Below are 13832 nucleotides of genomic sequence, written 5' to 3'. Positions count from 1 at the left end.
TTTTAATTTTAATTAATATTAAATTTTACATAATTTATGTAAAAATATATTAAAATGAGTTTTTGTTATGTAACAAATGAGATAATACTTGAGTAAGAATAAAAATGTAAATTAAAATTCAAACTATGTATCTTTATTTTGAGGAATTATGATTATCAGTTTTTATTTTATTATAACGAGAACCACATTACAAAATGTAGCTAGCTAATTCATTAAAATCTTCTTCGATCGACCTGCCAACTAACAATCCCGATGCAATCATATTATATTATATAAATTGTTATTTCATTGCATCTATGCAATAACACCAATATTTAATCTGCAGGTTTCTTGTAGACCTTGTGGGGAAGTTGTGTTTCAATGGCACTTGCCAAGGACCCTACCTGCTCTCTTCAATCCTCTGAACCTTACAGATTTGATGAAGGAGGTGACTTGAAAAAGCCTGGTGGGATTGTCAAGAATTTTCCCATGACTATTTCGGATTCCGATGGTTTCATGTTTCGGTCACCCAAGGAAGTTCACTCTTCGATAAACTTCAAAAGTTCAGTGTATGATGGTTTCATTCATGAGATTAATTGTGGATCTCTGCTTAGCTTTGAGCAAAATGACAAGGCTCTCCAAAGCACTTACTTGAAAACCAGCAGTTACAAAGATGATTATTCGATGTGGGAGGGTGGTTTGAGTCCGAATTATCAATGGAATCCGATGATCACGAAGAGCGGTACCGATCCTCGCCTACTGGAAGATTTTAGCTGCTTTGAAACTGCCAGCAGTTTTAGTTCCATAACAAAAGAAAACAATGGAGATTGGTTCTACTCTGAAGCAGCAGTGGTTGCTGATAGTATCCCGGAGTTGCAATCACCCGAAGCACCTGGCGTCAAGCGTCCGAATACAGTACTGTTCTTTTCCATTCAATCCAAATAATTAACAGTCAATTCATAAGAAAGCTATTGATTTAACTGCCGATATATTTGGTATTTTATAGGGAGACAGCAACCAAGCTTTGAAGAAACAGTGCAACAACGAAGCTAAGAAGGCGAAAACTAAGTCCGGTCCATCAAAGGACCCCCAAAGTATTGCCGCCAAGGTTTGTCGACATGTATTTTCAGTAAATTTGGTTAAGTTTGATAAAAAAAGTAATCAAAATCCAGAATGAAAATGAACATATAGAGATTGTTTCCATAACCAGAATCGACGTGAGAGGATCAGTGAGCGGTTGAAGATACTACAAGAACTGGTACCCAATGGCTCCAAGGTAAGGAAAATGATATTTGCAATTGCATTCATGGTAAAAGCTGGAAACTGTATATATGTATGTATCTTATTGCTCATTTCACAGGTTGATCTGGTTACCATGCTGGAGAAAGCAATTAGTTATGTCAAGTTTCTTCAGTTGCAAGTGAAGGTGAGAGATTTTCAGCTTCTAATCATTGGGTTTTATAACGGATCTTTAACTTGAATTAACCATTGCATATGATAAATGCAGGTGTTGGTAACAGATGAATTTTGGTCGGTTCAAGGTGGGAAAGCTCCTGATATTTCTCAAGTTAAGGAAGCCATTGATATGAGTTTTTGTTCACTTGATTATTGATTTGTTAAAATAAATTTATTTAACTTGATATTGACATAAACTGATAATACATGTGACATAAACGTAATCATATATGTTGGTTATATTATATACACACAAAATTCTTCAAGTCAAAAGATTGACATATACTTGGCTAAGCTACACAAAAAAGTTGGGACCATATTCTAAAGTCATAATCAAAAAGAGATCGACATAATTGTAGAAGGACGGCAGTCAAAATGATGGTCTAAATTGACGGCATTCAACCAATTGCTTAATCACATAATCTTTCTTGAATTCTTTCGGCAAAGAAAAGAAGAAATCTACCTTGTGCGCATCTTTGCTCATATACTCTCCTGCAGTAAGCATTTCATCAGTGGAAAGTCCTTCAATTTTCATTATTTCAGTGAAAATCGACATTCTTCGATCATTTCCTTCTGCCTCCTTTTTCAATAAAGCAGTAATATCCTTAATTTCTTTAGAAGTTTCTCGGTATGCAGCACCAAACTTACTTATCTCCTGTACAAGCTCGGTTAACCCATCATCACTTCGAGACCTTTTCTTGCTAGCTACTTTTTTCATTGTAGGGGTAGAGGCAGTAGCATCAGATGTTTGGCAAGTTGAAGCACCAACATCCTCTCTTGATTCAGAATCTCTTACTCCCTCTTCTTCAAGTAAAACATCTATAAATGCATTGTCTTCAACATCAATATGTTCCACTGCATCAGCTGCTGTCTCTGCTGCTATTCCTGTAACTCTTTCTTTTCCAAATATATGAACAAAGTCATCAAAGACTGGAAATGACTTGTTTCTCAATCCAGCAGCAGTTGGATGACTCTACAATATAATAAAATCGCAAATTTAATAAATCTTACAAAGCTAAGTAGATAACAAAGAGTATAAAAAGAAGATAAATTCAATTAAAATACTTACTCTAACCCAATCATCAAACACATCCTTTGGTGCAGTTAAACATTTTTTCTTCTTCATTCCAACCGAATCCATTTCCAATATTCAGCATTTCAGATAAAACATTGTATTGTCTTTTGAGTAGCTTCACTCTAGATTCAATATGTGGATGGGCCCTAATTTGTGATGTTGGAAGCTTGATTTCTAACATCTTTTCAAGATTAGATAGATAACCTGATCTAAATGTTCCATTATCAGCTTTCCAATGTGGGTCTTCAGCCAAAATGTGTAAACATTCAACAAGTGCAGCATCCTCCTCTTTAGTCCATGTCCTTTTAGTTACTAAAGACTTAATCTTTCTAGATGTCGGCGGTTTTTCCCCCCTTTGAGATTCCATATTTGATGTTGACATATTTCTCTTCGAAACAATCTAAGAAGATGTATATAAAAAAATGTATAACATAACATAAAACATGTCATCATTGTCAATACTAATCATAAAAGAAATTTAAAATAGTAACATAATATAAATCAAATGTAGTGAATGACATAAGTAATGAATGTCCATAACAAATAAAATTCAAATTTTATATAAGAGAAATACATAAAATTTAATAAAGTTTATGCCATAAAATATAAAGATGTCAAATACATGAAAGTAATGACCACTAACATTAGATAAAATAGAAGGTGTAAGTCATACATAATATAAAATGACATCTATCCTAAAGTACGTGACGCCAACCAATTAGTAAACATATCTTCTGCTAATTTGTCTCTCCACTCAGTCCAAGCACTGCTTGGCTCACAATGTCTAATCATTTCTACTTCATTAATCTCTTCAACATGCCTACTATCTTCAGTACAGTCAGATTCAATAGGATCGATTGGCATCTCAGATCTTATGAAATTATGGAGTCTACATTGTGTTTTCACTGGATAAAATGCTTTTCCCTTAAAATTGCCTATCTCGCTTTCAATATGCCAAAGCATCTCTCAATGCAATTCCTAGCTTGAGAATGTTTCATGTTGAAATATTCTTGAGGGGTGGTAGGTTGGTGCCCTTCTCTCCAATCATTCAAGTGGTATCTTTGACCTCTATATGGTGCAAGAAATCCATCTCCATTCGTGTATCCAGCATCACATAAGTAGTAACACCCTATATTATTTTAATTTAAAAAATAAATTAATATACAAAACTTGTAAGAATTTTACATTCTTTTATATATATATATTAATGACCTAATAATTTACCTTGTGGAACATTTAAACCATTTCTTCTACTAATGGCATCTCTGAGTATTCTACCATCAGCTGCAGAACCTTCCCACCCAGGTAAAACATAAACGAATTGCATGTTTGGTGTGCAAACACCAAGTACATTTGTCGCAATTTCATTTTTTCTTGTTCTGTATCTAGGTTTATCGATTACAGCTACATTGACCTTAATATACGTTCCATCTAGAGCACCCAAACATCCCTATATTCATCAAATAAAGTTAAATTTCATTATTACTATCCATTTATGTAGCATTACTAATTAACTTAAAAGAAAGTTCAGAATTATGATACAATACCTTAAACCATTTCCATCTATCGTCTGTTGAATTATCTTGTATCGGTTCTGGTTTTCTAAAAAGGATCGGATGTAGTTTCAAGACTGAAGCTAACACTGTATGGAGAACTCTACTAATTGTTTCACCAGATCTTACTGTTTGACGTTTTAAAACTCTAATCTTAATATGGTAGGATATAATATGAAGGAAAATAATAACCATTTCTTCTATAGACATATATCGACTCTCTTTTAACCCACCTTGACTTTGTAATAGGTGACACAATTTGATAAATGCTCTCCTATCCATTCGACAATTATCAACACTTTGTCGATCACTTTCAAATACAATTTTATGTAAATTAAGTGATCTAATATTATGTCTATGAAGTCTTTCATGTGCATAAGTTATTTTAGGTCAATTTTTATATTTTCTAAGAATAACTGAAATAATCATAAGCATATGACACACAATCTCCATCATTTGTAGTTGTAAAATAAGAATTGTGGCGATATTCGTCTTCTTTCGCATTGGTAAACGAGCCATAACTGTTATTATGAACAAACATTTTAATATTAGAAAATAATAATATTTAACAAGAACAATTGTTTGCCATCACAATAAAAATAATTGAACACAATAAAAATGGCACTATAATAAAATGATGATAGAAGAGCAACTATGTCAATACAGTTCAGCAAGTTACTGTAAAACAAGTAGGTAGTCACACATTTATTTGTTTGCTTTTAAACCTCAACCTGTTTCGCCCTTAAAAACAACCCTATTAACCATTTTCGGGCAAAATCTAGATAATTTTCGGGCAAGAGTATATTTGAACATTTAAGACTAAGACAAGAAAATATAGAAATCCAGATTTGAACAACCCTATTTGAATTGAAGGATGCAAAATCTAGAGCTTATGAGTAAATGCTTGCAATCTAATCCAATGGTTAGACTGGAGACAAGAAAACATAGAAATCCAGATTTGCACAACACTATACGATGTAGTGTCTAAAAGTAGGTTTTAGAATTATATAAAGAATTATACGTTGCAAAATGAGCTGTTGGATTTCCTAAGGTTCTTCTTACTTATTCATGTACAAAGCGAATTTGTGGATATATAGTCTAGAGTCTGCCAGTACTTCTTGACAGATCAATAAAATCGTTTGTTAAAAATACTTTAGCATCCTAAACTACAAGCTTTTTGATACGTCAATTTAAATTATATTTAGAGCCTATCACAATTTAAAAATAAATAAAACAAGTGAGGTAGTGATGGGATGGCTTCAGAATTCCTTTTCATTATTTTCCTTTTGAAATTTTGGGTTAGTCGTAAGATGTATTTTAAGAGTTTGTTTAATCATGACAAAAAGCACCAGTAGTGGTTTCCACACCAATTATTTTAGTTCTCCATATATGTATCTTTGCTTCAAAGGTTAGTATATCATCTTAATAAAATCATGTGTTCATTTTACATAAATTAACTTCGTACTTATAGAAGTACATGAGCAGTGTATTTTTAAGGATGCCAAAATCTAGAGCCTATGAGTAAATGCTTGCAATCTAATCCAATGGTTAGACTGGAGACAAGAAAACATAGAAATCCAGATTTGCACAACACTATACGATGTAGTGTCTAAAAGTAGGTTTTAGAATTATATAAAGAATTATACGTTGCAAAATGAGCTGTTGGATTTCCTAAGGTTCTTCTTACTTATTCATGTACAAAGCGAATTTGTGGATATATAGTCTAGAGTCTGCCAGTACTTCTTGACAGATCAATAAAATCGTTTGTTAAAAATACTTTAGCATCCTAAACTACAAGCTTTTTGATACGTCAATTTAAATTATATTTAGAGCCTATCACAATTTAAAAATAAATAAAACAAGTGAGGTAGTGATGGGATGGCTTCAGAATTCCTTTTCATTATTTTCCTTTTGAAATTTTGGGTTAGTCGTAAGATGTATTTTAAGAGTTTGTTTAATCATGACAAAAAGCACCAGTAGTGGTTTCCACACCAATTATTTTAGTTCTCCATATATGTATCTTTGCTTCAAAGGTTAGTATATCATCTTAATAAAATCATGTGTTCATTTTACATAAATTAACTTTGTACTTATAGAAGTACATGAGCAGTGTATTTTTAAGGATGCCAAAATCTAGAGCCTATGAGTAAATGCTTGCAATCTAATCCAATGGTTAGACTGGAGACAAGAAAACATAGAAATCCAGATTTGCACAACTCTATACGATGTAGTGTCTAAAAGTAGGTTTTAGAATTATATAAAGAATTATACGTTGCAAAATGAGCTGCTGGATTTCCTAAGGTTCTTCTTACTTATCCATGTACAAAGCGAATTTGTGGATATGTAGTCTAGAGTCTGCCAGTACTTCTTGACAGATCAACAAAATCGTTTGCTAACAATATTTTAGCATCCTAAACATATGTAAGAACTTGCAACCTCAAATTTGAATTAGAAAATGCCAGGTTTTACCTTCATATTCCATCATATTCTACCGTAGAAGTTCAGAAAAAGAACCTATTTCTGTTAAGTAATTACATTGAAGCATATAAACTAAATTTCTGTGGTGGTAGAGATGAACAAACACAAAAACTTACATCACAACATACCATACATAACCACACCGCCGATCCTAACACTCCCCCGACAACACAATAATAAACCAAAACCGGACACGCCATTAAAGAAATAGAAACTGAAAGTGGTTCAAACACAAACAACAACAACAACAAGAAAGAGAACCAACACCTCTAACTTAATATCAGCAGCAACCAAAGCTTGAGTAAAGACACGAACTGAGACAAGAGATACTCTCTAATTGAAGCTAATCGAAAAGGATGACAAAAGCTCGAAAAACTAAAGAGCACAACATATTAATGAAAAAAGCATAGAAAGCAAGCAGAACGACCGGAATAAACCAGCTCCCTCATTGGCCAATCTACCAACATATTCGTAAAAGGACCAAAGCAAAAAACCCAGAGCATAAAAACTACTCCAGGCTACCCAGGTATACCAAAATTTCTAAACATAGCAGCAGACGACAGAAACAACACCACGAACGAATACTCCATGATGCACATAAGACGAACAAAACTGGAAACAAACAACGGATTATTCGCAATCGCATAGACGATTCAAGTTAGACCCAACTTCAATATAAAAGATTTACAGTCCCGTAACTTGAACAATTGATTACTTGGATTATTTGCGCATAAAAGGAAAAAGAATCCTAGACTACCAGTAAGCTCAAATAAAAAACATGGAGGTCGAATTCATGAGAAGTTGTTGAAACTAGACTATTAGAAAAGAATCAAAAGCAAAGGAAAAATTGAAAGCAAAGGAAAATAATCAAAATCAAAAGTAAAGTAACATTACTGGGAAATTAAAAGAAAATGAGTGGAGGAAATCTTACCAGGAAAATTCTCAGCAAAGGAATTAGACAGAAGCGAGGTCGGGGAGAAGATGAGAAGAAAGGGTATTTTAGCCCAAATGCCCGGGAATAAAATAAAACCTATGTAATATATGGGAATGACATTCCCAGTAAAAGGTCAAAAAAAATTACTGTTGGAAATAAAATAATACCTTCAAGTGGGAATCATTCTAATCCAAACTTGGGTATAACAGCCCGGGAAAAGAAAAATATCACAGGTAAACAAGATTTCCATAATCCAAACGCCCCCTTAGGGTATTAGGTCAATCCAGACTTTATTTTAGAGAATACGACAATTTCTACAATGCACTCCAAATTCAATCGGATATTATTTTTAAATGGTCACTGAGTAGTGGACCCCACATAGATAATTATTTTATTGTCATTAATATGACTCGTCATGTCGAGGTGATAAGTCCATTAAAAATAATTTAAAAAAAAAAAAATTATAAATTAAAAAAGTTAGGTGAAACTCGTCACGTAGAAGTGACGAGTTCCTTTATATTAAAAAAAATTAGTTGTTTTCTAGCCGTTTGTCAACGGACAGACGGGGCAACGATTAGTAACGGTCGTAGGCCTTGATAAAGGTGCGGGGCTCATCTAGTTCGCCGGGTCGTAGGCCGAATTCAAGTAGCAAGCAATACAAGTTAAACAGTGTACTATGATCACCCATAGAGAGCAGACCGGTCTGCTTATAGGATTTTGATTTAGCTCTTAAAGTACTTGTTAACCCGACCAGAGCCGATACCGAAGATATTTAACGACATCTTTATTCAACTTGAACGGCTTGGCCAGGAAAGCTGGGCTGATCGCCGGGTTTGAGCTGAAGACTGCCTTAGCAACGGTGATAACCCCAGCATTTTTGCTGCTGAGACCAACAAATGCAATGGCCTCCGTTTTCCCTACGTTGAACAGGAAATGAATCAAACCAATGGGGAAAATGAAAAAATCTCCAGGGTTTAGTATTTTAGTGAAGAGACAGTTGTCAGGGTTCGATGTAACGAAGCCGACGTAAAGTGTGCCTTGGACAACAACTAGGATCTGTGTTCCTCGTGGGTAAGTGTGAGGAGGGTTAAGGCCGTAAGGTGCGTAGTCGATCCAAGCCAGAGATTGCCGAGAGTGTCAAAATGATAGATTGACCATTGGTCGGTGTTAAAATGCTCTTTCTTTGAGAAGTGGTAGAGGATATAAGAGTTAAGATGATGATGGTTCCATTGAGGTCGCATCCTATCTCTCGATCATGCTCAAGAAGTTGTATAGAGACCTGCTAGTGTGTGTCAGTGGCAAATCACATTAGCCTGTCAAGAGTCATATTGATAATTCTTCGAAATCCTTCTTCCGGAGCTCTCAAGTGACGTTGGGTGTTTGAGGCTTTATTCGAGACTCGTTCCGAGAATGCCATTTCAAGCTTGTTCTCCATAGTTGTTCGCATCCGAAGGAGATAAAACAAATTTAGTTTGCCATGACAGGAAACGATTATGTTTTTATGATGAGGGGTACATATCTTTTATCGATTACTGAAAGCTTGATTAGGCTATCTGATGTCACATTCGAATTGCAGGACAATTCAGAGTCAGAGTCGAACAATTTATGTTCATTCGAAATAATAGGCAGAAATGACAAGAGAACGAAAATAAGACGACATTTCTTTTATCAATATAAGCTGATCTACATCCACATTTAAGCTATGATCAATCACATAAATAAAGGTTCATCAAGAAATATAATCTCAATGCTGCGCACATAAAACTAACGTAAATCACATGCTGAGGAATCGAGCCTCTGACAAAAGCGTTCCACTGCTTCAATATTGAGCCACTTCTTTTTCATATGCAATGTAAAATAGGCAATCAGTACTTATAATCCACATTTGAAATGATATGATTCATAAACAAAACGAGAATCGTACGAAGAGTTCATAAATGCTGATCTACACTCACATCTAAGTTAATCACATAAAAGAAGGCTAGTCAAAAAATGTTACTTCTAAAATTAATAAAAATCACATGCCGGAGAATCGAGCCTCTCGCAGAAACGTTCCACTTCTTCAGCATTGAACCAGTCCTTTTTCATCTGCAACGTAAAATAGGCAATTAGTACCTCGTCATCATACTTATAATCCACATTCGAAAAAATACACTTTTTAAACTAAACGAGAAACGTACAAAGGGTAGCCTTCAATGCTAAAGTTCTCCGGGGCGCTTTTGACGAATGACTTTATGAAATAGAGAACAAAGTTCCCACATTCTTTACCATTTCTTTGTTCTGGCACCTGAAAAGATCAAGGGTCAAACAGAGATATAACAGACGATCAAACAATATCAACATTTTTTACTGTAATCACCTTAGGGACCAAAAGAGGAATTTGATAAATTGTTTGCTTATTCTCAGGCCCGCCTTTAGCTTTATAAATGTTGAACACGAACCTGCTAGCAAGAAATTCATATTGAATATTAGAAACTGGCAATTTTAATTAGCTAGTAACACGAGTTATGCAAATGAGTGAATATACTTTCTTATATCCGGTTCGAGACACATTGGGTCCGACATCTGTAGGGAGTCCAGCAACAGCATACAAGTTGTTCTGGTTTTAGATTGCAAACTTTCACCAAAATGGCATAAGATTAAGAGGCTCCAATGATCCCTAAAGAAATATAGTTTCAAATGATAAAGTCACATATGCTGACAATCGAACAAGGGGATTGATAACCATGACATTGAGAATACTAACCAGCAAACTATGGGAACAAGAACATATTTCTTCGAAAATATCTGCTTCTTTTAAATCCAAGATAGAACCTTTTCTCGATAAGATGCTTTCCTATACCATGCAAACCATTGACAATCTAAGTACATAAACAAAGTTCGCTTATCCTCTGGGAAGCGGCTCCAAATGGTCCTGAAAGTTTAAAAATGCATTCAGAAAACTTCCAAAATGAAAGTAGTGGGAGAGAGAGAGAAGACACAAATTACAATACCATATAGCTTACCCTAAGTAACACTCAAATGATTTAGAGTCTAGCTTGTTTTTTAGCTTAGATATCGAATTCCTGCTCTGAACTCGTCTGTTTGATCGGGCACGACATGGAATACTATCTAAAAACCATGGAGCAGTTAATTTAAAGCCCCGTAGATTTTGCGAATCCTGTTTACTTATCTTCTTACCAGTTCCCTTCAAAAACTCTACAACATGAATCCAACATGAACGGTGTTTCGAAATACCCATTATACGCTGCCACAACATAATGATTAGGATCAAACTTCTATTTATCAGTTAGCTCTGCTTTTCAGTTCATAATAATAAATAATAAGTAGCAGTGAAATGCTGGCACGGTGTAATTTGAAATTCTACAATATTGCCATATAAGTAGAGCAGAAGAGCAATCAAATACTTCATTCTCATTTCTTGCTATTCATTTCATTTTTTTTTGAAGAATTGCAACAAATGAAGGGGGGACTGACAAAAAAAAAAAAGAAAGGGGGAAATGCAGAATTACAATATAATTAATCTTAATAGAAAATTACAGTTCATATTTTCATCGAAAAGTTGCATATTTGGTGGATAATTCTTCCAAATATTAGCTTCAGAATCACACACATCATTTGTTTTCAATATTCTCAAAACAAAAATCAAATAACAAAACCCCAACCAAACAGATCTCTAATTGATAAACCAATGAACAACAGAAACAAAGGAAAGGAAAAGGGGGTGTGAGGAAAATAGAAGTAAAGAATGAAATACCAGGATCCGAAGAGCCGATTTCGATCGGTATTGAAGCATCATCACCGTGTTTTTTTCTTTCCCATCAACCGATTTCTCTACCAAACACAACTGAAAAAGGAATACAACCTTTTAAAAACAGAGCCAGAGAGACTTTCATTTAACTATAAAAACAGCCAAGCAGAAATCTGCAAGTTAAGGCTTTCAAAAATCACATTGGTAACACCAACTTAATGAAAGTATAATAATTTATACTGGGACAGTATGGCAACAGAAAAAAGAAAGGGTTTATAAAACTCCATGCAGTGAAAAAAAATTGGCATCATCACTCTCTGGTGTATATGGACTAACAGGAATCAATTTATATTGAGAGTCACTGTTACTAGTCCCAAAACTGAGGAATCTTTCAACTCATACTTCGAACATGGTATTTAAGCAGCCTCCAAAATAGTGAGCAAAAGGGGAGATTGGAGAAAATAATATAGAATTAGATTAAAGCTTAGTTGTGTAAGTACATCGTGGTTATTATAAAATCACTTAACAACAGCTACAGATATAATATGCCAAACCAATTAAGAGAAAGGAGAACATAGAGTGGGAATCGTAAGGCCGACCTGGGTGTTTCGAAAACGACGTCGTTCTAGTCGTCAGTTGCTGAATTGTGCCTTAATTGAAGAAGAAGAATGTGTTGAACGATTTTTCAATCAAACGCAACTGCTAAAAGAAAAAATGTAGAAACTTTTAGGAACGGAGCGATAGAATCATATAACACGAAGGAAAACAGAAGAAACCCAGATTTCATCTAAAACGAAGCCAAGCAGAAATCTACAAGTTTTGGAGTTAAAAAAAGTACCTTTATTAATATACCAATAATCTTTTGTTCGAATTATCCAAAAAAAAAATAATAATCTTTTGTTCGGTTTGTCTAAAAAAGCCATAGGCAAGGGAGGGAGGCGTGGTCAATGACTGGAGTCGGGGGAGATAAAAAAAAACTATTTAAAATCGAAATTCATTTAAATTTAGGGTAAACTGACTAGTTAGTACCCTCTATATTTATATTTTTATTTTAGCCATTCAACTATATTTTGTCATATACAATATAGGAACTATGTAAATAGTTTCATTTATTTTTAGTCTGATCGATTTTGATTATTAATTTTTTAATTAAATATGTTTGATTCTTTACGTTATTAGTTTTTTCGATTTAAATTCTTCTACCATTAATTTATTAATAAAAGTCTGAGTTGACAATTAAAAATAAATCATGTGTCTTTGTTCAAACGTTGTCTCACCTGTAATTTATTATTCTTCTTCTTCTTCAATGTGCACTTCTTTGCATTCCAACCCAAGGATCAACACCGTTTTTGTTCACCTTCAAATTCTACAACTTCTCCAAACTGCACCACCATATAACATCTTCAACCTCTTTACCATTAACAAATGGTTTTCCTATGGATGAAGCCAGACATTGACACATCTCATACGCAATATTTTGCATCCTCACTCAAGGATCCACACTGTTTTTGTTCACATCCAAGTTCTTCAACTTTTCGAAGCTACACCGCCATATAACATATTCATCCTCTTTATCATTAACTAATGTTTTCCCCATGAACGAAGCTAGCTTCTTCACCTGTTTAATCGGCTAGCAGAATTGATGCGTACCAATTGATGGTGGAAAGGAGTACGAGAGAAACAAGATCGGCAATCCACCCTAACAGTGGAAAGCATAGTACTAAATTGCGGCCGTAACGCATCGTAATGCCCGCATCATAACGTTTTTGAATGTTACCGCGACGCAATATCGACACAACACGATAAGGGAACCACATCACGATTGTTGCGGTAAAAAACCGTTACGGAACACCGCAACACGCTATAAATTGCACCACAACATCGCAACAAACTTTAAATTATCTGAAATATAAAAATACATAAATGAATTGTTCTAATTTAATTCTTAAAACTGGATTATAAATATATATAATTAATAATATCCTAATAGTTATATTTAAAATTAGTTACTTAAATTTGAATTAATTAAATTATTTATTAACGTTTTTTTAAAATTAAATTAATTTAAATTTAAATTAAATTTTTCTCATATCTAAAATTGACGTGATTAATTTTAAATTAAATTTTTATATTAACATTAAGTATCACAATTTTATGTTTATTTATAATTATATAACTTTTGTATAAGAGAGAAATTCACTTTATAATACTATAATAATATATGTATTTTATCTATTTACTATGAAATTATAAAATTTTATCTAATATATAATATAAAGAATAAATAAATAAATAATATTATAAATAAAATAAAATAAAGAATATATTCTTTGACAAAAAAAAAGTGATGGTGTGTCCGTGTAGAGGCAGAGGAGCATAAAAGCAAATAATTGATAGGTAAAGTTGCATAATTTGGGATCAGACTAATGCAAATAAATAAATAAATAAAATTATAAATAAAATTTAAAAAAGAATATATTATGTGATAGTGTGTGTAAGAGACAAAAAAAAGTAATAGTGTGTGTGACGATGATGACGACGACGATGATGGTGGTGGTTGTGATGATAATGGTGGTGATAATGAAGGTACGCACCAATCAGAATATG

The 13832-nt window shown here is 33.7% G+C and overlaps 1 protein-coding gene, 1 long non-coding RNA gene and 1 pseudogene across 2 annotated transcripts; 1 reads left to right on the top strand and 2 right to left on the bottom strand.

The window, feature by feature from the left end:
• Positions 1–360: 360 nt before the first annotated feature.
• Positions 361–1591, top strand: LOC120169323 (putative transcription factor bHLH086). The gene is made up of 5 exons (XM_039177497.1): positions 361–894; positions 986–1087; positions 1190–1255; positions 1340–1405; positions 1487–1591. The coding sequence occupies exons 1-5, from the start codon at positions 361–363 to the stop codon at positions 1589–1591; spliced, it is 873 nt and encodes a 290-aa protein (XP_039033428.1).
• Positions 1592–3540: 1949 nt separating this feature from the next.
• On the bottom strand, positions 3541–4118 carry LOC120169378. Its single transcript, XR_005520655.1, has 3 exons — positions 4057–4118; positions 3734–3959; positions 3541–3638 (listed from the first exon to the last, which is right to left on the bottom strand). It is a non-coding gene; the product is annotated as an uncharacterized LOC120169378 (long non-coding RNA).
• Positions 4119–9481: 5363 nt separating this feature from the next.
• On the bottom strand, positions 9482–11295 carry LOC120169322 (annotated as a pseudogene).
• Positions 11296–13832: the final 2537 nt, after the last annotated feature.

Source organism: Hibiscus syriacus, unplaced genomic scaffold (assembly GCF_006381635.1).
Source record: "Hibiscus syriacus cultivar Baekdansim isolate YM2019G1 unplaced genomic scaffold, ASM638163v2 tig00111758_pilon, whole genome shotgun sequence".
NCBI lineage: Eukaryota > Viridiplantae > Streptophyta > Magnoliopsida > Malvales > Malvaceae > Hibiscus > Hibiscus syriacus.
This window is presented reverse-complemented; position numbering and strand designations above follow the sequence as displayed.